Raw genomic sequence first — 20,360 nt, forward strand, 5'->3', positions numbered from 1 at the left:
GCACGGGCTGGGCCGTACAAACTCGCGGCTCAGTGCATCTGGAAGGACGGGATGTTAACACCTTTTTCTTTCTTTTTTTTTTTTTTTTGCTGACACTGCGTTTGTTTCATGTCAGCTCGGGAATGATGTTAGCGTTCGGCTGCCTCCCTTTTGTCTGTTTGGTCTGCTTTGGAAAACAAAAAGCCCGAAGAATCAGCACCGAGCCCAGTATCAAAGGAGATCCCTGCCAAGCGAAATGTACATTTCCCTCAGAGGGGAAGGCCCCGGTCCCTCATGGAGAAACCCCGGTCAGGGAGCAGCACACTGGGGCCAAGGGGCTGTCCCTCCAGGACCGCCCGTCAGAGGCCACGGCCCCCGCTGCCGGCGCCCGCGGCGTGGCCCCTCGGCCCCGCCGCGCTCCCTCGGGCGGTAACACCGCTCCCGCCCCCTGATGTCAGTCCGCGGGCTCCGCGAGTCCCCTCCCCGCGGCCGCCCCGGCTGGGGCTCGCCCGGCGCTGCCAGCGCAGCCCCGGCGGCACGGCCCGGCGCGGCCTCAGCCACCCTCCGGCGGCGGCTGAGCGGGGCCGCTCGAGGCGGGGCCCGGGCCTGGGCGCGGGGGCTGAGGGGGCGGCGAGTAAGGCTAAATCCGGCTCTAGCCCCAGCTACGGCCGTTATACCTGCACACATGATTGCGCATCTATACAGATAAAGGTGCTTCTAAGGAGCCATCCCACAATGAGAAATCAGCCGGTTCCCGCCCGCAAAGGGAGTGTTGTACGCACAGACCCGCCGCACGCCTCTGCCGGCTGTGACTTCGCGGTCGAATCCAGGCAGGGCGCGAAGGCAGACCCTGACTTCTCCAAAAGAAGAGACCTGCCCCGTAACCCCTGGGCTCTGCGCCAAGCTGCACCCCGACAAGGACAGCCCGGCCCCAGGCTCTGCGCCGGCGAGATGGAGCGCAAGGGGGAGTGCTGTACAGGTAGGTTTTGGGGGCGAGTATCTTACACGTGTCCTGCCTCTTTGCAAGGAGGTTTCTGGGGAAGGGGATAAACACAAAGAGTGTGCCCGGTTGGTGACAGCATTGGCTGGCTGCTGCTTCTTTATTGCAAGTTTTTAGTGGTAATCTATCAGGAATATCCAGTTTGTATTTTAGTTGAGGAAAAGACACTACCAGATAGTGTATGTTTGGGGTTTTACTTGTAGAGCACCCCAAGGTGGTCTGTCTGTGTTTCAGAGAGTGTTAACTCCTCTGCCCTTCAAACTTCCTGCAGCTTTCCAAACTGCTGACAAGGGGTGGGAGCAGCACTCACTTTCTCGGCCGTACCTGGGATCAGTGCTCCCTTTCCTGGCCATTCCTGCTCTGTACACATGGGCGCTGAAAGCAGTCTAGCTCCTCAGAGAGGTGCCTGATGAGAGAGGTGGACAGCAAGATCCTTTATCATCTTGGTAGTGATGAGGAACAGGAATTGAGAATTACATGAATTTGCAATAGCAACATTTTGAAAGAGGATGTAAAAAGAAACAAATGCTAATTTTAAAGACATTTTGCAGATGATGCCATTATTTACCACACAGGTTGATGAATGAACCCGAAACAGCAGGAGTATGTATGTGCTTTCAAGGTCTAAACTTGATGCTGTGGCTGATACAGCTTAATTAGCTTGGGCTAATTTACCAGTTAACCAGCCTTTCAGTTTGTGCTTAGTGTTGAGCACCCATAATCCCATTTATTTACATGCCTAAAATTTAAGGATGTTGGAGTGTTGTTGGATCACAGTTCAGTTTCTGCACAAAAATCCTGAGTGTTACTTCTATGCTACTTTATAGGGATTTATTAAATTTTGCGTTGGTACAGTGCCCTGAAAAGGGAAAAGCTTTATATGCCCGTGAGTTCTGTTGCCCTTGCATTGGGTGTTGGGTATTACAAGCTTTTACAATAGATTAAAAATGCTGAGCACTGCAGTGTTGGAAGTTTCAGTGTTTATAAAACAATTTTTGGTTACATACTTTGGCACAGTCCCACTAGTCTAGTGACACAGTTACTTCTGGCATTGCTTCACTGCTAGAATTACATTGTAGTGATGAGACTCCCCAAAATATTTCCTTCACTTTCATGTTTAAAATAAAGCCAGCTGGGTTTCATTTCTGTTAGAAATGCTGTGATAGGTTTTTTTTGTTGTTGTTTCAATACTTGTTTATGTGTTACCCATATAAAGACAAGGGCTGTGCTCTGCACAGATGAATAGATGTGACATGCTGTATTTATAAATGCTTTTGCAGCCTGTCAGCTGAGTTTCCATATCTGAAAAAAAAAGTGTATTAATTTATAAATCTCATATGGCATGCTCTAAACCCACAGTGGGAGCCATGTAGATGGAATTGCTCGGGTAAAAGAATCCTTTCCACACTGGTGGAAAAACTGTATTTGGAATCTATAGCATTGAGAAGAGTAATTGATGCCTTGAAAAGTTAGGGCCTGATTCTGCACAACTGTGCCTGGATGAAGAATCCTTGCTGTCATAACTGGTGTCACTGATGACAGTGAAATTATTTATGTGGGTTATGAACTATATATAAAACAAAGAATGTGCAAGATAGGAGTCTTAACCCAGGTTCTCAGCTGCTCAGCACTTCTACAGACCTCTTACTGAGGATCAGCAGTGCAAAATATTAGAAGCTTTTTCTGTACATCTTAAAGTTGGTCAATTTTATTAAGTTGGGTGCCTAAAGTACTGTTCTGGGACATCCTCATTTTGCTTGAGTCATTTTACTTAAGTTTTGGCAGAGGAAAGCCTGGCTTATATCAGGAGGTCACTGGGGACCTGAGATGTTGGCTGGCAGCCTCACTGCTCTCTTGCTTGACTGTGAACTGCCTCTACTTCATGTTGCAAAGTTCAGTGAGTATTTATAAAACAGAAACCATGGTTCTACTGCAGGTTTAGCAAATCCTGTTCTAAGCCAGGAGGGTTTTACTGGTTTTTTTGCTTCCTTATAGATGAAAATGGTCCATCTCTGGAAATACTGACAGCTGTATTCTTGTATCAAAAGCCAGAAATAATATTTAAACATGAGGCCGAGCTTGGATAGCAAAGTATTTTTGTTAATTTACTGTGTTTTTTCACTATTTCTATTTCTCTTCTTACTGCAGTTTTATTGTCTGAAATGTAAGTAGTTTTGTATGGTTTTGCAGCATAACAAAAATTGGTTTTATTCCTACATAATTAAACTCTGATGCTCTTTGAGGTAACATGTTAATGGACAGATCTTCAGCTAGCATATTCAGAATGATTCCTTTTTATTTTAATAGAACTATCCGAATTTCTGGATCCATGTCTTCCACTTACGTGGTAGTTCATTGGTGCTTTCTTTTTCTTCATGTACACTGCCACAAAATTCCAGGTACAATATTTTGTCTTAGTGTGGTGTTTTTGGTTTTTTTTTTTTTGTAAGTAATAGCTGTAAACAACATATATTCATAAATGGCAGAGGCAAAGCTCTCCTTTTTTTTCTCAGTATTTCAGTAATGCAAAACTACCTGTGGGGATGTAGCAACTAAAGTAACAGTAAATCTACTTCTCAGCATCTTCCCCAGTTACATGTTCCCATTAAGCTAATTTGCATGTGAAATAAACAAAATGGCAATGTTTGTTATGTGCAAGATTTTGTTGTTATTACTTAACTTTATTTGGGTTGAGTTCTATGACCTGTGAAACAACAATTGTAATTTGTAAGAAACAACAATTGTAAGTTGTAATATCAAAATGCAGAAGTGTTTCTGCAAATTATAGCAGTAATATATAACGCTAGTGAAATTCATGCTATAGCACATCAAAGTGACCCAGAATAGGGGTTGTGGTTAGTTCATCACACCTTGTTTCTGCCGCTCCTTCTTCTTCAGGGGAGGACGCCTCATACTCTTCCCCTGCTGCAGTGTGGGGTCCTTCCCTCAGGAGACAGTATTCCATGGACGTCTCCAGTGTGAGTCCTTCCCACAAACTGCTCCAGTGTGGGTCCCTTCCATGGGGTGCATCCTTCAGGAACAGGCTGCTCCAATGTGGGCCCCCCTTGAGGTCACAGGTCCCACACCCAACCTGCTCCAGTGCGGTCTCCTCTTTCCATGGGGCCACAGCTGCTGCTAGCAGCCTGCTCCAGCAGAGGCTGCCCAGAGGGTCACAGCCTTCTTCGGGCATCCCCCTGCTCCACCATGGAGCAACGTGGGCTGCAGGTGGAGAACTGCTTCACCATGGACCTCTATGGGCTGCAGGGGCACAGCCTGCCTCACCATGGTCTACACTATGGGCTGCAGGGGAATCTCTGCTCTGGCGCCTGGAGCGCCTCCTGCCCTCCTTCTGCTCTGACTTTGGTGAATGCAGAGCTGTTTCTCTCACATATTCCCACGCCTCTCTCCAGCTGCAATTGCTGTTTTTAGGGTTTTTTTGGTGTCACACCCCCCCCCACACACCTTTATAAACATGTTCTCCCAGAGGTGCTACCACTGTCGCTCATAGGCTCGGTCTTGGCCAGTGGCATGTCCATCTTGGAGCTGGCTGGTGCTGGCTCTGTTGGATGTAGGGGAAGCTTCTGGCACCTTCTCACAGAAGCCACACCTCTAGCCCCTCACTACCAGAACCTTGCCATGCAAACCCAGTACAACTGTGGAAAGTAAAAATTGTCGTTTCTGTGTTAGAATTAAGTTTTCTGATGAGGTGCAAATGGGATTGCTACAAAACCCCAAAACGTACAAGTTGATATTTTAATATAAGGAATTTTGAGAAAAATGTGTTTTTTACAACAGATTTTGTTATCAGGGTTACATCTTTTCACTTATGTACTACTGGGTGGGGGGTTTTTTCCATGTTTGTGTGAAGGGTCCAGTTTTCTAGGTAAGCCAATTTGAAAAAACTGACTGCAGGATTGGTAGTTACTTGTGAAGAGCTATACAAATAATACACGAAGTTGTTGGAATAGTAGAAGCTCAGGCAAGATCCATTGGGTTGGCATTAGGCCTTCAAAGAAATTCTCAGTATGCGATTGTTGAAAGAAACAACAGACATGAGAGTGCTGCCACCTCACTGTTCAACAGCACTCAATTGAAAAGTAGAATAAAACACACCTATTGCCAGCTCTGTGGTGAAATATTTGAAAACACAGTTTTTCATATGGCTTTCAGTTAAGCCTAATTTTAAATCTAGTACAAAGCCGAAAGGAGAACACCATGTAACATGTTTAACTTTTATAATGTACTAGGTTAATTTACTGGAAAAGTATTTACAGCTTTCCTCAACACTGAGTGGCTAGTTCCTGAGCAAGGTATTGTCAAGCCACTGAACAGGAATTAGAAGATCTGGGTGATGTTGCATACCTCTGACACCACAGAGAGCCTAATTCCATAAATATCCACTCAGTTTTGTGATTGGCTAAAGGGGATCACTAACCAATGAAAGTGATCTGAACAGGACACAAATTTTAATGAGAAAATTTGTTTCTGTAATTCCTTTCTATGATGGAACCCATTGCTAAGACTGGAGGAAAAAAATATGATTCATGTAAAAAAACTGTAATTGCTGTCAAATTCTGGTGCCTGCATTTTAGCACTTTAATGCATATATAAAGTCAGTTTGATTCTTAGATTTGATGCACATCCAGAACTTTCACTGGAGCCAGTCACCCTGAGTGATACAAAACCTCCTACTGTTATTTTTTACAGATGTAGGTTCCTAACTTTAGGTGCAAAAATGTTAAAGTATTTGGCATGAATAGCAATTAAAATGTTTTCAGACTTCTGGCAAGTTTGGTAATAGTGAAGATGCAATGGAATTTATTTGCTGTTGAATCTGAAAATGCAAAAATTAACTGTGTAAAATTCAGAATTAAAAAAAAAACTTGTTGAGATCACAGATTCCTATATTAACTTCTTAAAGATTTGAGGGGGTTTTGCTTCGCTCTATGAGTAATAGAGCCACAGCACTGTCAGCCACATTTGGCACAGGACTTCAGGCATAAGACTGCTTGAAAATCTGGAGGGAGATTTGGGCTCATACTCTCTCTACTGTGTCCTTAGCCCTCAGAGATTAAAGATCATTTACGTTTCCTCTGGGCAACATGGAGCAATAATACTAATAGGAACCCTAAAATTTTCAAAACCACCAGTGTTCTGCTTATTTTTTAATGTTTGTGAAGCTTGTACGACTTTAAAAAAAGCAATAGCCATGAAGAGTGGGATATCACAGCAAAGGCTGAAGGACCCATGCACCTCATGGACAGTCCTGGCTTTTGGGACACCAACAGAGCTGGTAAAAACCATTTTATTCACTCTGGCTTGTCATTCGGGCTAGTGCTTTCTGTGCTTAGGCAGCAGCAAGCAATTGCTTTTCCCAAAACCCATCTCTTATTTTCTTTCAGAAAGAGCTTTGTAAATGCAGTTTGCATCTGGCGTACGAACAACTGTAACTTACCAGTAGCCTGCATATACGGTGCTAGGCAGAGTGGTGAGGCAGGGATGCCTGCTCCGGGTGAGCAGAGCAGGCAGCAGGCCTGAGACCCAGGTGCCTTCCATGTTGTGGTTTGGTTGCACTTCTGCACAGGATAGGAGGCTGTGCAGATAAGGTCTCAAACAAGGGGACTGAACCTTTCTCATGTGTCTTCTGGGCAAGGGCTTATTTTGAACTCCAGATGCAGCAGACTTTAGGCAAAGACCTTTCTAACTCAGCAGCTTCAGAGGGAACTGTAGCATGGAAAAGCCCAATCTGTGGTGATTATTCATGGTCAGGCAGGCAGGTTCTGAGCCTGGAGTCTTGGCTGAGGCTGGTGAATTATTCCAGTCCCTGCAGCCCAACGCAGCCCATTTGGCAGGTTTTTCTGGTAACTTTTCCAACAGCCTCTTTCATCCACAAGTACCAAGCTGCTGAGGGCTGGAGCAGCCCAGTCCTAACCAGGAACTAGCCAGCCTGTGTCTGTCTGTGTCCTGTTGGCAGTGAGCAGGAGGGGTGGCTTCAGCACCCAGCCTTGGCTACTGCTGCCCCTTCCCTGGGACAGACAGGCTCTGCCTGGGTGCCCCCTGCTTTTCCCTGTGCACAACCATCCACCCTGGCAGCCACAGCCTTAGTGCAGAAACCAAAGGAGAGAAATGCAAAGTTGCTCGTCAGTGTTAAAATCAGCGCATAAACATGACTGTGGTAACTCCTTGATGGCCTTGTTCCACTCACAAGTAATTCTGAATTGCGTTTTCTGCAGGGATCAGCTGCAGATATTTTGTTGAATAGCTGAGAAGTTTAAAATGTAATTGGAAATTGGCACACAGGAAACATAATATATTAACACAAATATATTTGTAAAACTCTGTTATGAATGGGCTGATTGAGGAGTGAAGGTCTTGCTAATGAGCTGCATGGAATACTTTTCAGGAGTTACAAAAAGGGTTTCATGATTTGTGTAGAAGCAATAGATAACCATAACAACTATAAATAACCATGGCACCATCAATGACCTCTTGTAATCTAGAGACAGCTTTGGCTCAAAAGCAGTTGATGTGATATATCTTTTATATTTACTGCAATATCAAAATACTCATCTTTTTAAGGTACCGTTATGCCCTAGCTTTACATCTTTCTGTTGGTAATCAGCCAGTTATATATTTTTTTCATCAACTTTTGGGGTTTAAACTATTATTGGAATTTTGTTGTTTAAATTGTAGCAAACTTTCCTAATTCTGTCAAATTCCCTACAGCCTTTCAGCTCCAGCAAAAGTTAACTGTATGATAGAAAGTCAGTTCCTTTTTCACAGCAATTCAGTCATTGCTAATTCCTGCTTTGGAGCAGTAAATGTACCTCTAAAAGTATTGCTAACTTCTGAGTTTGGAGAGGTACTGTGGAGACCATGAAGCTTTCTGTAGTCATGCTTTAATTCTTGTATTTTTCCTTCATTCAATAAGAATACAAGTCGGTGGTGGTTTTCTTTTTTGGTTTTTTTGGGGGTTTTTATTTTTGGGAGACAGGAAAAAGAAACCCATTATATTGAATAAATCACACTGCAGTGAAATGCTATTGTTTATGTGTGCCAGTTCCCCCTAGTGAATAGAAGTGGAATTGCTCCATCTCATGCCATGCCATGGACCCCAGCTTCAACCGGATTATGGAAACTTTCTTCAATTTTCAGTGACAGAGAAGTATCTTTCTTTGCAGTTAAACCATGTGAACTTTTTTCTGCTTTTTCTATTGAGGACAAACCAGACCTTCATTGCAAAGCATGCCAGGTTTGCTAAATTCAGTCCTTTGCCACACATAATGCCCAAGTAAATACACGATTACTTCAACAACAGCAAAACTACTGCTGTCTGTATATCACTGTGATTGAGAAATGCTTCATTCTCCTGTTTACATAAGTGCAGTATTTATTTTAACAATATTTGCCTTTTTCTTGATTGTTTCATATATATTTATTTAGTAACTTTAACTCCTCCATGATAGGTTTATGTTTATTTTATCAAGCCTTTATGTAATTGATACCAGTGCTAAAGTGGTTTGGTCATAAATAGCTGTGCAAACCAAGATAAAAATGTCGATCCATATATTTTCACTTAGATGGTTTGTTACCTGAGATGGTAACAGGAAGCCAGTGTTATAAAAATGGTGTGCACATGATATATGCTCTGTCAAATGTCAGTTAACAAGATATCAAATGTGGGATTTCTCTGGCGAAAAGCCACTCATATAGCTCAGTAGTCACCCTAGTCTGCCCTTATCACCCATGGAGATCAAGCTAGCATGAGGTGAATACTCTATGTAGTAGTCTAAAAAAATCTATTTGTATCTGCTTCTTTGCTTTTTAATTGTGTCATTTATTGGTGTAATGAATGTGTCATTAATTGCTGGTATTGGTGAAAACAACTTCTTTTACACTGACAACCAAGGTTGTCCATTATAGTTGTACAGGCTTGTGAAGGTCACATTCTTAGCAAAGTAAGTTTTCCAAAGAAGCAGTGTAAGATGTAGAAGTAGTGAACCCTAAATCAGCATAAAATCTGATGTCAGGAAACTGTGTGCTGAAATATGTTTCATAAAAAACCCCACAAACAAAACATGGATCCAAAGCTGGTTTTAGTCATAGCTAAGAAATGCAAAAGTATCCCTGAAGATAGGATTTGTTCTGTAGAACTTGGTATGTTAATATATCATGCTCACACTTTTTAACTGACATGAGGCATTCACCTACCTGAAGCCTAAAGGATGGGAAGTATAAATGCATCTGAGAGGCTGAATGTAACACATTTCCTTGCTTTCCTTTTGGGATAATTTTGCATTTCATGTCCTTGCACTTTTCTGAGAACTAAAGCTGCAGGTCACCCCTATTCTTAGAGGATAGCAGACATTGTTTATAAAGGTTAAAAGTACTTTTTTTTTCTTTTTAACTAAAAGTAGTGTAAAAAACATGAGGCCAGATCCTGTGGCATCTAGTTAGGCAAAAATCACATTGGGATTTGAAGACTGTAGCTTTTCTTGTGTTTATGGACTGTGCTGTACATCACTGCAAGTTTATATTTTCGTCCTTTGTAACAAAAGGATAAAGTCCTGTTTGTTTTTGCTCAGCACTTAGAGAACTGTGGTTGAGAAATGCTATTACAGAATTGCTAACAATGATCTCTTTTCCAGAGAGATTGGTGCTTGCCCAGCCGACATTTGTTTTTGGAAGGAAGGACTGTCCTTTGAAGGTAAAAACCATTTTTTTTTCATAATTGATAAAAAATGCTGAGAAATGAGTATTCTATAGACAACGATCCTCGCAGTAATAAAAGATTTTAGCCTAGGTTAAGACTTGTAATAAATGGTTTCAGAATGGAGTAAGGAAGAGTCAAAATTAGAAACAAGACTGCTTTTAATGCATATACGCTGGATTGATATACTTTGTGTCCTGGTCTAGAAAATGGCTGTTCTGTTCTCCTTGACCCTTCCACACTTATTTTTGTTTTTTCCAGCGGCCTGCAGAAGACCCAGTTTGCAAAGCTGAAAATGGTAATAACCACCTTATTGAAACAGTATAGTACACTGGGTTATTCATAGGTCTGACTGTGGCTGGTGAAATGTGTGTTTGGACCCTTACGTTGTATGAGCAAGGACAAATCCCTGCTAGTAGATGAAGACTATGTGGGTTCTAGAGCCATCTACTACGTCCCAATATACATGGTTAGATATAAGGAAGAAGTTTTTTTACTGTGAGGGTGGTGAGGCACTGGAAAGGGTTGCCTAAGGAAGCTGTGAATGCTTCGTCCCTGGCAATGTTCCAGGCCAGGCTGAACAGAGTCTTGAGTGACATGGTTTAGCATGTGGTGTCAGTGCCCATGGCGGGGGGGTTGGAATTTGATGATCTTTCCGACCCTAACTGTTCTATGATTCTATGGTTCTATGTCCCTGTCTTACCTCAAGAATTCTTCCATTTTAACCCTTATCGTTACAAGAAAGCCAAACTCCAGAAGCCCTGAAAAGTGGCCAGGTATATTAATTCAGCTGTATAAGCTCCTAGATGCCCTTTTCTAATTGTTTAGGCTACATTATAATGTAACTTCTCATTCCTATGTCTTCTGAGCCTATGGGCTACGAGCTGATTCTGAGTGCTTGATTTAGGTTCCCTGAACTTAAGAAAAAAGAAAAGTCCCTGGGGCTTTGTGCCTGGTGTTGACAGATTCCAAAGCCCTCTTGCTCTTAGGTACTGCCTTAAAGCTGTTCCTATAAGTCATTCCTAGAATTTAGTGTGTTCAGGTTTTAATTCTGTATCATAACATTATGCTGAAATCTCCTGCCAATCTGTCCCTGCAGAACATTGTATTTATTTTTCTCTAGATTTCATTAGTTGTTCCAGAAAACGCGCAAGGTCATCATCTTTTACTCACCAGAAGTCTGACTCTCAGTTTAACACAGGTATGATGTTTAGCTTCAGTCATGTTCTAATTACTGTAGTTTGTTCTAATTACTGTAGTTTGTATTCTCATCTGGTAAAGAAGGTAAGTAATTTTACTGTCAAAGAAGCATTTCTGTACTGTAGAATACCGCAAGTCATGAAAACTTAAAACACTGATGCTAATTTTCTGGTAATTTCAAATAAATTCCCTTTTAAATAAAAATATATTAATTTTCTGTGCTTACATATTACATAAAGGAGTGAAAAACCTGTATATTTTATATTGTATCTTTGGATTACTAACACAGTCAAGGGAGGAGGAGGGCTGGAAAGAAATGAGATTTCCTGGTTTATGGAAGAAATCAGTGTTCCCTAGGCAACTCCTGAAAATGTGAAGCAGTTTCCAGAAGGGCCTCTCCTTCCATCCACCCAACAGCTGACCTGAAAGGCCTTTTAAGGACTGTGTATTACTTCTGTATGAAATGCACACAGGTCATTGAGGCTACTAAGCAGAAGGACTCATTTGGTATTTACACTGTTTATTTAACATATGGATGGAACCAGAAAGTTATTTCTGAATTTAGGCATTAATATGTGTACACTGTGTTTTGTTTTATCTAGTCCTGTGACACATCTGATTGTAAGTACAAAAATTTAAGATAAGTTAAGTCTGGTGTACTCTGAAAATTATACCAAGATTGTAAATAAAAAATCACAGATATGGTAGAAGTTTTAGGGTATGCCTATACCAGAAAATAAAACAGGGTGCAGGAGGAAACATGAGTGTTTACCTCTTGGTTGTCCACACTGCTTAACTGATAGCTCACTTCCGGGTTCTGTTTTTAACCTCTCCAACTGGTGGTCTCCAACTGTTAGAGGGTGGACTAGCCATGAACAGAGTGCCTGGGCCAGGCTGTGCCACTTGGCCTCAGGGACCTCTCCAATTCTGCAGTATGCACACAGCCTAACAGTCCACTTCAGAAAGCTGGTAGCTAGCAGTAATGATTTATTCTACTGCCAGTGACGGCATAATATCAAATTGGCTAACCTTACAATTAATATATTTATTTCTCCAGACAAATGATAATTTCAGTCTCTCACCCTTTCAGATCCAACTTGCACTCAGAAAAGAGGGAGATCGTGTTCCTTCACCATACTTCCTACCTTTCCTCCCTCCCATCCAGGTAATTAAAAATAAAAAAAAAGTAAAAAAAATAAACTAACTAACTAACTAACTAAATAAATAAACCAGGTAAAATAATGAGCCGTACAGAAGTGCTTTTTCTGCAGGACAGAGTTGAAATGCATTGTACCAGGCTGGTATTTTGACAGGAGAAAGAAATGCAAGTTTCACAAAAGGGACTGGCAGTTCAATAGAATAAATGTTTTTTCATTTGGTGTTAAGGAATCTCGCAGTGTTAGGGAGGAATCTTTGAATAATTTGCAAATATGCATTTATACAGTGTACAAATTCAAGTACAAATTATACTTGAAAAATACAGAATGGAGTTGAAGTAATTACATGAGTTAGTTTGCTTGCAACTTGATAGTGATGGTTCCTATAGGAATATAATTTTCTGTCCTAGGAGCCTGTCTTCTACCTAGCCAGTAACCCTGGGAGTATTCTCCTACTTAACAGGAATAATGGAGTGCTCTTGAATCCTTGTTTCTTGCCAGAGACAGGTGCTTGACAGACAGTGACATAAAGAATTTCTAAATAATCTTAAGGGGACACAACATTGTTATAGGAACAAACCATAATCTTTCTGCAATGAAAAAGTAGTAATTGTATGTGGAGTATTAGTTCTGTTGTTTTACAGGACATGGTACATGATTACCATCACTTTCTGGCTGGTGTTTGGTATCTTTATTAAAACAGTGAAAGTACCAGTAGTGCACTGCCATCATTACAGCAAATTATGAAAGCCTTTTTACCAGAACAGGGCAGTACACTTATTTATTCCCATGTTCTTGAGCCTCATGTACACAACTAAAAAATGGCTAAAATTGGACCAGATAGGATGGCGATTTCAATGGATTTTGCAAACCAGCAACATCTGGTTTTCAAAGCTGAAGAAGGATTTTATGAGTTTAAAACATCCATTAGTATCCAAAAGATTTCTGTCTCTGACATAGCCAGAAAATCCATGGTGCTTTCAGTGCTGAAGTATACCCACCTGTAAAATGAAGACAGTAACAGTTATCTCAGTGATTGTGTTTAGATGGATGGAATATTGCTCAGGTACTACCAAAATAGGGAGGGGTTTTACAGAAACATGAACTATTAATAGAAGTTTATTGTTACTCTTTATTAAAGTTTAAATTCTTTGTTCTGTAGTAAAGAAGAATAACATATTCATGACCTCCACTCTTCTTCAAAGAAACACTGATCTGATCAGCAGTACAGAACAAGGTAACCATCATTGCAGTATTTTTTCACTGTAGTTCCACAAAGACATTCTTAACAGATATAAAAAACCATAAAAATGACAACTTTTCTCTCTATGGGGTTCAGAAGTTACTTGTTTGACAGCATAGATACCCTGTAAGCTCTGTTATGAGCTTCTGCTCTGACCAGTTAATTACTGAGTAGACTGAACATAACTTTGAATAATGAAATTCCACATTTCTACCTGAATAACTGCTCTCCAGGAGAAGGCAATAAAGAACTCTCTTGGCATCTGCAGGTGCAGGGCTAAATTTGAAGTATCAGAAGACAGATCTAACACAGAGCAGTAAATATAAATGTAAAGAAATATTTAAATAAATAAAGTACAACTTATAAATACAAGTAAGTATATTTATGTATATAACAAAATACCTTTTATTCTGATAGAATAAAGGGGTTGCTGTCACTTCAGAGTTGCGTATTTTAGACAGGATTGCAATTTTACAAATTTTCAGAATATGTAGCAAGTAAACAACAATAAATGTTATTTAAATATGCTTTGATTCTTTTAGTTAAAGAGGCAAAACACATAGGTATGAATTAAGTGTGAAAAAAAGTCTTTGTTTAAATATTTTGTCTTCGTGTTTTGCAAGGATCCTTGTCACAAAGTCAGTTGCAGAATGTCATTAGACCTGCCATTTTACAACCCCCACAAGCCCTGACCTGTCCTGGAAGTCCTGTAGTATCTCTTGTGACTGAGAAGGAAGCACTTATTAAGGTAAAAAGTAATTATTCCACTGCATAATTTTCAAGAAAGTTCCTGTATCGATTGCAGTGGAATTGCTGGATCACTGACGTGGTGTGAACTGTTAAACTCATTCTCACTGTGTTTGAAAAAAACATCTCTTCTCTGTGGGCTGTCTCGACTTTCAGATACCAGAGTTCTGTGGGCAAATCAGCTTTGGGGGTCTTTTGGATTTTGTTTATTTAGAACATAGTATTTTAGCATTTTGATTAAGGGTACTGGCTTAGTACACAGCTGGAGGCAGCTCTGCCAACTACCACATGTATATACATACGAACATCATGTACACCTCAGTAACTGTGGACTTCTAGCAGATATGTTTATAGCAGAAAATAACCTTGGTCTAATTAATTCATGTAGTTTTATTATTCCTAGGTATCTGAAGACAGCTCCTACTCTTCAGATGAGAATTCAGGAAGTTCTGAAACAGCAGCAGGATCATCTATTACTGTGAACCTTTCTAGCTCTACAACAACACCGTAAGCTTTTATTTATTATATTTCTACACCATTTCATCACTTGGTCTATGGCATGCCTTTTCTGTCCAAAGTATCTAACATGGTACTAAGCCCATGAAATCTACACCCACACAGTGCTCACCAGTGCTTGTGTGTGGTGTCAGGATTTGTAGGTGCTGACATGAGCTCCATAAGCCGTAAGAAATGGACTCTGCCAGGAGTTAATCTCTGGGATAATTTGTTTCTCACTAGCAACCTCGATGCCAGAAACTATTTTCGTCTGCCATCTCGTGCAGCTTTGGTGGTTTAAAATCTGTTATGGTTTTGAATGTTTACAGTCATATTTTTGTCCTTTTGGAGAACTCCCTTCTGACTGTGTAGCTGCTGCATCTCATAAACAGATGCAGAGAGACTCAGGAATTAGCACAATATATTGGACATACTAGGAGATAGGAGATTAGGACATAGCAGACGTGAAGAAAACCATACAGGACTGATTTGGAAGACAAGGTGAATGCTAAACCTGATGCTCTGCTTGTGCCCACACCAGACTGTCTGGCATGAAGCAGCTTGCTAGAGTGATTGTGGTAGGGTGCAGTCTTTGTGCAGACATGGGTTCACCAGCATGGACTTCAGAATTTCTGCATGAGGAAGCTGACTTCCTTGGACTTGCCTCTGTATATGACTGAAAGAGCTTATACTAGTGCAAAAGTGGGCCATTACCTCTTGCTGGAGACCTGCTTATGAGAATGTTATGTCTGTGGTTAGCCAGCTTAGTGTTGGCAGGTTATTGTGTGGATATTAATACTGCTTGCTGATGGTTGACAAGGGTTGCTTACCTGTAAATTGTGAGCATCAGGAATATACCTGATGCATCAGTTATGATGAGGGAATGACATTTCAAAACTGCTAGGGCCACATATAACACATTTGCCATTCTCACAAGAGAACACATTAACTGCGGAGGAGTCTGCTTCAGCCTTCTTCATCTATGGTCTATCTTCTGCACCCACCATTTAGGATTCACAGTGCTGGGGTTCTGAGGAGGTAAGGGATTTTTAGATTCATAACTTGGATTCTTCAGAATATTAGAGGGCAGATGCTCACTGTGATTTCAGAAGAGCCAGCCTGTCCTTCTCTATCACAACTAATGCTGTAATGATGCCTTGTGAGAATAACATGGAGCCACAAACATGCTGGATTTTTAGCTGATTCAGAATGATGGCAATGCACATTGAAAAAGTGAGGGAAGATGGTACTGACCGCAGAATCAATTGGTATCAACACTTCAAGTCTATTTACCATCTCTCACTTGTATAATGTCTAGGAAAAGATAGCTGAGAGGCTTTTTGCTGTGGAGTAGATGGACAGAGACGTGCAATTCAGTGTTCTGGTGTCAACAAGTTACAAGACTTTAAAGTGCTTATGGTATTTCTTTTCCTTTAAAAGATATTGCTAATCTGGAATTGTGGTAAATGCTGGTTTATTTGAGAGGCTGAAATCTAATTTAAATGCAAGTAGGTGCTTATGGCTCTGTTGGGATTGCAGGGGGGTCGTCTTCTACAGATCAGATTCTTCTGATCTGTACTAAGTGCCTGAGGCTTTAAAATACTTAAGTAAAATATTTTTGGCATAGACGTTTTCTTACAGATAACCTGACAGCAAGTATTCAAACACACAACTTTGCTAAATTCCATGTACCTGCTAAATAGTATTGAACATTGCAGCCAGACCTGCTTATTGCTAAGAAAAGAACTTTTAGGTGTGCTTTTAATTATTAATCAAGGTGTAACTATTGATGTTTGTTTACAAAATAAAATGCAGAGAGACTCAACAGCAAGATTGCTGCTGCATGCAAATGTCGCTCTTACTTTCCTTCCTCTTCCACGTCTTCTCCTCTATGTGATACAGTTCTACAGAGAGATGAATGGAAGTGGTTTGTTATGCCTCTGCAGTTGCTGCAGCTGTTTGTGTCCCAGGAAACCACCAGTAGTTCCATTTCCTGAACAGACTGTAGTAAACCGAAAATGAGAAATTTGCCGTTTCTTGATTCTGATTAAAAGCAAGGAGTTTGTGTTGTAAGTGACAGAAATGTAATGCTGTGAAAGTGCAGGCTTCTGGCCATGTATTCAGCTTTGCACAAGGATTTGCTTGGAAAACTGCAAGGGTTCAAGGCCAGCATTGGACCTAGGAGCTACTCAGACCCTTCTGGACACTCTGAGAAGGACAGTACGTGTCTCCCTTTCCTTAGAACCTTTCCGGTATCTTACACAAATTTCTCCTACTCCCATTCTTCCTTGTTAGTGGTCATTCCCTGAATTCAGTGCCTCTGTTTTTCATCTCCATGGCAATGTCATCACTCGCACATTTTGTTCTTACCCTGCAGCAACACAAGGGTATTGAGGTTTTAGTAACATTCTAAGGCTGGCACTTCCAGTTAGCCCTCTTAAAAGAAAGATCCTGCACTGATTACTTTTTTTTTACATTTCTGAAAATACTAAATCCATTTCCCATGTTACTCATTTCAAAAAAGGTTCTAGTTCCTGGTTTTTATCTCTTCTGGATTGTTGTCCTTACTGAGGTGCTACTGGAGTGGCCTAGATGTAGCAGATGAAATTTTAGGATGGAAAACAATCACAGTTCTCTGATAAGAAAGTCATTAGTTTAAACACACATTTCCTGTCCATAGCCCCAGACACGTATGGAAGTCTTCAAGATTGAAAAGAGACGGATTCTCTGATTTCTCTTTCTTATTTGTTCTTAGTTTTAGCAACACATCAAGCATGATAATGTTAAGGAATATTTTTTTTCCTTATGTGTAAAATGGACATACCTTGTACTTGGAAAATCCTTCATCCTCTATGAAGAGGTGTAGTTGTGAACACAGAAACTAAGTTTTAGAATCAATCATCAAAAGTTCTGGCTACAAACCCAGCTTATTAGTAGGAGCATGTTCTGCATGACATATGTGCTGGTAAGCCTTCCGAAGGGTGATAAATGATATGGAAGAGCAGGTAAGTGGTGCTGAATTATGCAGTTTGTGACAAAACATCAAATCAGCCTCCTGCCAAGTCATCCTTCTGGAAACAGAAATAGACAAGAACTTAGATGGTTTTGCCTTTGCCAGCAAGAGATGCATTAATTAAGCTCTATAGAAAGTACGAACAACCTCTAAGCCTTTTGTTAAAGAAAAAAAAACCAAACCAGCAGCAGGAACAACTTCCAGACAGAGAAGTTTACGTTCTAGTGATTTTCATGAAAAATAGGTCCTGTTAATTTAAGTGGCTGTGTAATTAACAGGTCAGATCACAGCTGTACTTAGAACATTCTTGAATATAATCCACAATTAATAACTTTCTACAAGTTGTGACTGTCACTATTTAAAAACTCATTCACCACCTCTTAAAATCTCCTGAGGAGTAAGAGGCTAACTGAGAGTAATTAAACTCAGGGTGGAAATGCAAAAAAACACTTAATGCTTTTTATCCAGGAAGGAAAAAGGGACAGAAGTGAAGCGGGACAAGTGTTGTTTTAATGTAGTTTTTGCCAAAACCAGTCACACTCCAGATCCTAAATGTGAAATGATTTATCTAGTATATGATTTTTTCTCCCCAAATCGTATCCCTGAGCTTAATTGGCCAGTAGCAAAAGATTGCAAGTATTTAGTTTTCTTCACTTCTCATTTTAAGGGTATTTATGGAACAGGTGATTGAAAAGTGGAAGGAAGGTGTTTCTTTTCTGTTTCGGTTGTACCTCATCATAAATCGTCTGCTGTCATGCTTTCACATTTTTGCACTATTTAAGTGAATTGAAATTGTGTGCACTAGAATACACTGCCTGACTGGCTTTCCAAGATGTTAGGTGGATGACCAAGGATGACCTGTAGGGCTCTGGGAAGTACAGTCCTCTGAAGGGTACCAGAGCTGCATCAACATGAAGGGATAACTGTTAATAACTCATTAAAGTTTCTGGAGTAAGACACTTCCCTGAGGAGGAGGAAGAGGTGGCATGTTGTTTGCCTATTTCTTTGCTTTTAAGGAACATCCTCAATAATCTTCATTAAATACAGTGTGATACTCTATGTTCCTTTTTCTGAAATGTTATATGGAGAATATCCTCAGATTTTACAATCGTAGAATCATAGAATAGTTTGGGTTGGAAAGGACCTTAAGATCATCTAGTTCAACCCCCCCTGCCATGGCAGGGACACCTCACACTAAACCATCCCACACAAGGCTCTGTCCAACCTGGCCTTGAACACTGCCAGGGATGGAGCATTCACAACTTCCCTGGGCAACCCATTGCAGTGCCTCACCACCCTTACAGTAAAGAATTTCCTCCTTATATCCAGTCTAAACTTCCCCTGTATAAGTTTTAACCCATTACCCCTTGTCCTATCATTACAGTCCCTAATGAAGAGCCCATCCCCAGCATCCCTATAGCCCTCCTTCAGATACTGGAAGGCTGCTATGAGCTCCCCACGCAGCCTTCTCTTCTCCAGGGTGAACAGCCCCAACTTTCTCAGCCTATGTTCATACGGGAGGTGCTCCAGTCCCCTGATCATCCTCGTGGCCTCCTCTGGACTTGTTCCAGCAGTTCCATGTCCTTTTTATGTTGAGGACACCAGAACTGCACACAATACTCCAGGTGAGGTCTCACAAGAGCAGAGTAGAGGGGCAGGATCACCTCCTTTGACCTGCTGGTCACACTCCTTTTGATGCAGCCCAGGATTCGGTTGGCTTTCTGGGCTGCGAGCGCACACTGAAGCGGGCTCATGTTCATTTTCTCATTGACCAGCACCCCCAAGTCCTTCTCCACAGGGCTGCTCTGAATCTCTTCTCTGCCCAACCTGTAGCTGAGCCTGGGATTGCTCCGACCCAGGTGTAGGTGTCTGGCTAGGGATGTTAAGGATACAAGAAGGGATTCTATAAGTACGTAGCAAATAAAAGACAGACTAGGGACAACGTAGGCCCCCTCCTTGACTGCGTGGAAGAGAACTTCCTTCTGCAAGTGACAGACAAGCTGACAAGGAGAGGTGCCATGCTTGACCTCGTGCTCACCAACAGGGAAGGGCTGGTTGGAAATGTGATGCTCCAGGGCAGCCTTGGTTGTAGCGATCATGAGATGGTCGAGTCTGAGATCCTCAGGACAGTGAGAAGAGAGTGCAGCAAGCTCACTGCCCTGGACTTCAAAAGAGCAGACTTTGGCTTCTTCAGGAGCCTGCTTAGTAAGGTTCCATGGGATATAGCCCTGGAGGGCAGGGGGACTCAATACTGTTGGTTGATATTCAAGGATCACCTGCTGCAAGCTCAGGAGTGCTGCATCCTGACTAGAAAGAAGTGCAGCAGCAGGGCCAGGAGACCTCCTTGGATGGATAAGGAGCTGCTGAGGAAATTTAGCGGGGAAAAAAGTAACTTAAAAGATGGGAACAAGGATAGGCAGCCTGGGTAGAGTACAGGGATGTTGTCTGGGAAGCTAGGGACCAGGTTAGGAAAGCTAAGGCCCAGTTAGAATTAAACTTGACCAGGGATGTGAAAGATAACAGGAAGGGATTCTATAGGTACATTGCAAATAAAAGACAAACTAGGGACAATGTGGGCCCTCTCCGGAAGCTCTCGGGAGAACTGGCTACCCTGGAGTTGGAGAAGGCTGAGGTTCTCAATGAATTCTTTGCCTTGGTCTTCACTGGCAAATGCTCTGACCACACCACCCACGTCTTGGAAGGCAGACACAGGGACTATGAGAATGAAGACCTTGGGGCCACTGTAGGAGAGGATCTGGTTCGAGACCATCTTAAGAACCTGAATATGCACAAGTCCATGGGACCTGATGAAATCC

At 41.6% G+C, this 20,360-nt stretch overlaps 1 protein-coding gene across 2 annotated transcripts in view; it reads left to right on the forward strand.

Annotated features, from left to right (window-relative positions):
- The first annotated feature begins 502 nt into the window (after positions 1-502).
- Positions 503-20,360, forward strand: part of RANBP3L (RAN binding protein 3 like) — a 37,305-nt gene continuing 17,447 nt past the window's right edge. For both annotated transcript variants that reach the window (XM_065662939.1, XM_065662940.1), the window contains exons 1-8: positions 503-958; positions 9,628-9,686; positions 9,951-9,987; positions 10,813-10,890; positions 11,980-12,054; positions 13,209-13,283; positions 13,913-14,037; positions 14,440-14,543. In XM_065662939.1, coding sequence (XP_065519011.1) covers positions 715-958; positions 9,628-9,686; positions 9,951-9,987; positions 10,813-10,890; positions 11,980-12,054; positions 13,209-13,283; positions 13,913-14,037; positions 14,440-14,543 — 797 coding nt within the window. In that variant the 5' untranslated portion in view covers positions 503-714. The remainder of the gene's footprint in view (positions 959-9,627; positions 9,687-9,950; positions 9,988-10,812; positions 10,891-11,979; positions 12,055-13,208; positions 13,284-13,912; positions 14,038-14,439; positions 14,544-20,360) is intronic.

The sequence above is a fragment of the Lathamus discolor genome, chromosome Z (genome assembly GCF_037157495.1).
Source record: "Lathamus discolor isolate bLatDis1 chromosome Z, bLatDis1.hap1, whole genome shotgun sequence".
Taxonomy (NCBI): domain Eukaryota; kingdom Metazoa; phylum Chordata; class Aves; order Psittaciformes; family Psittacidae; genus Lathamus; species Lathamus discolor.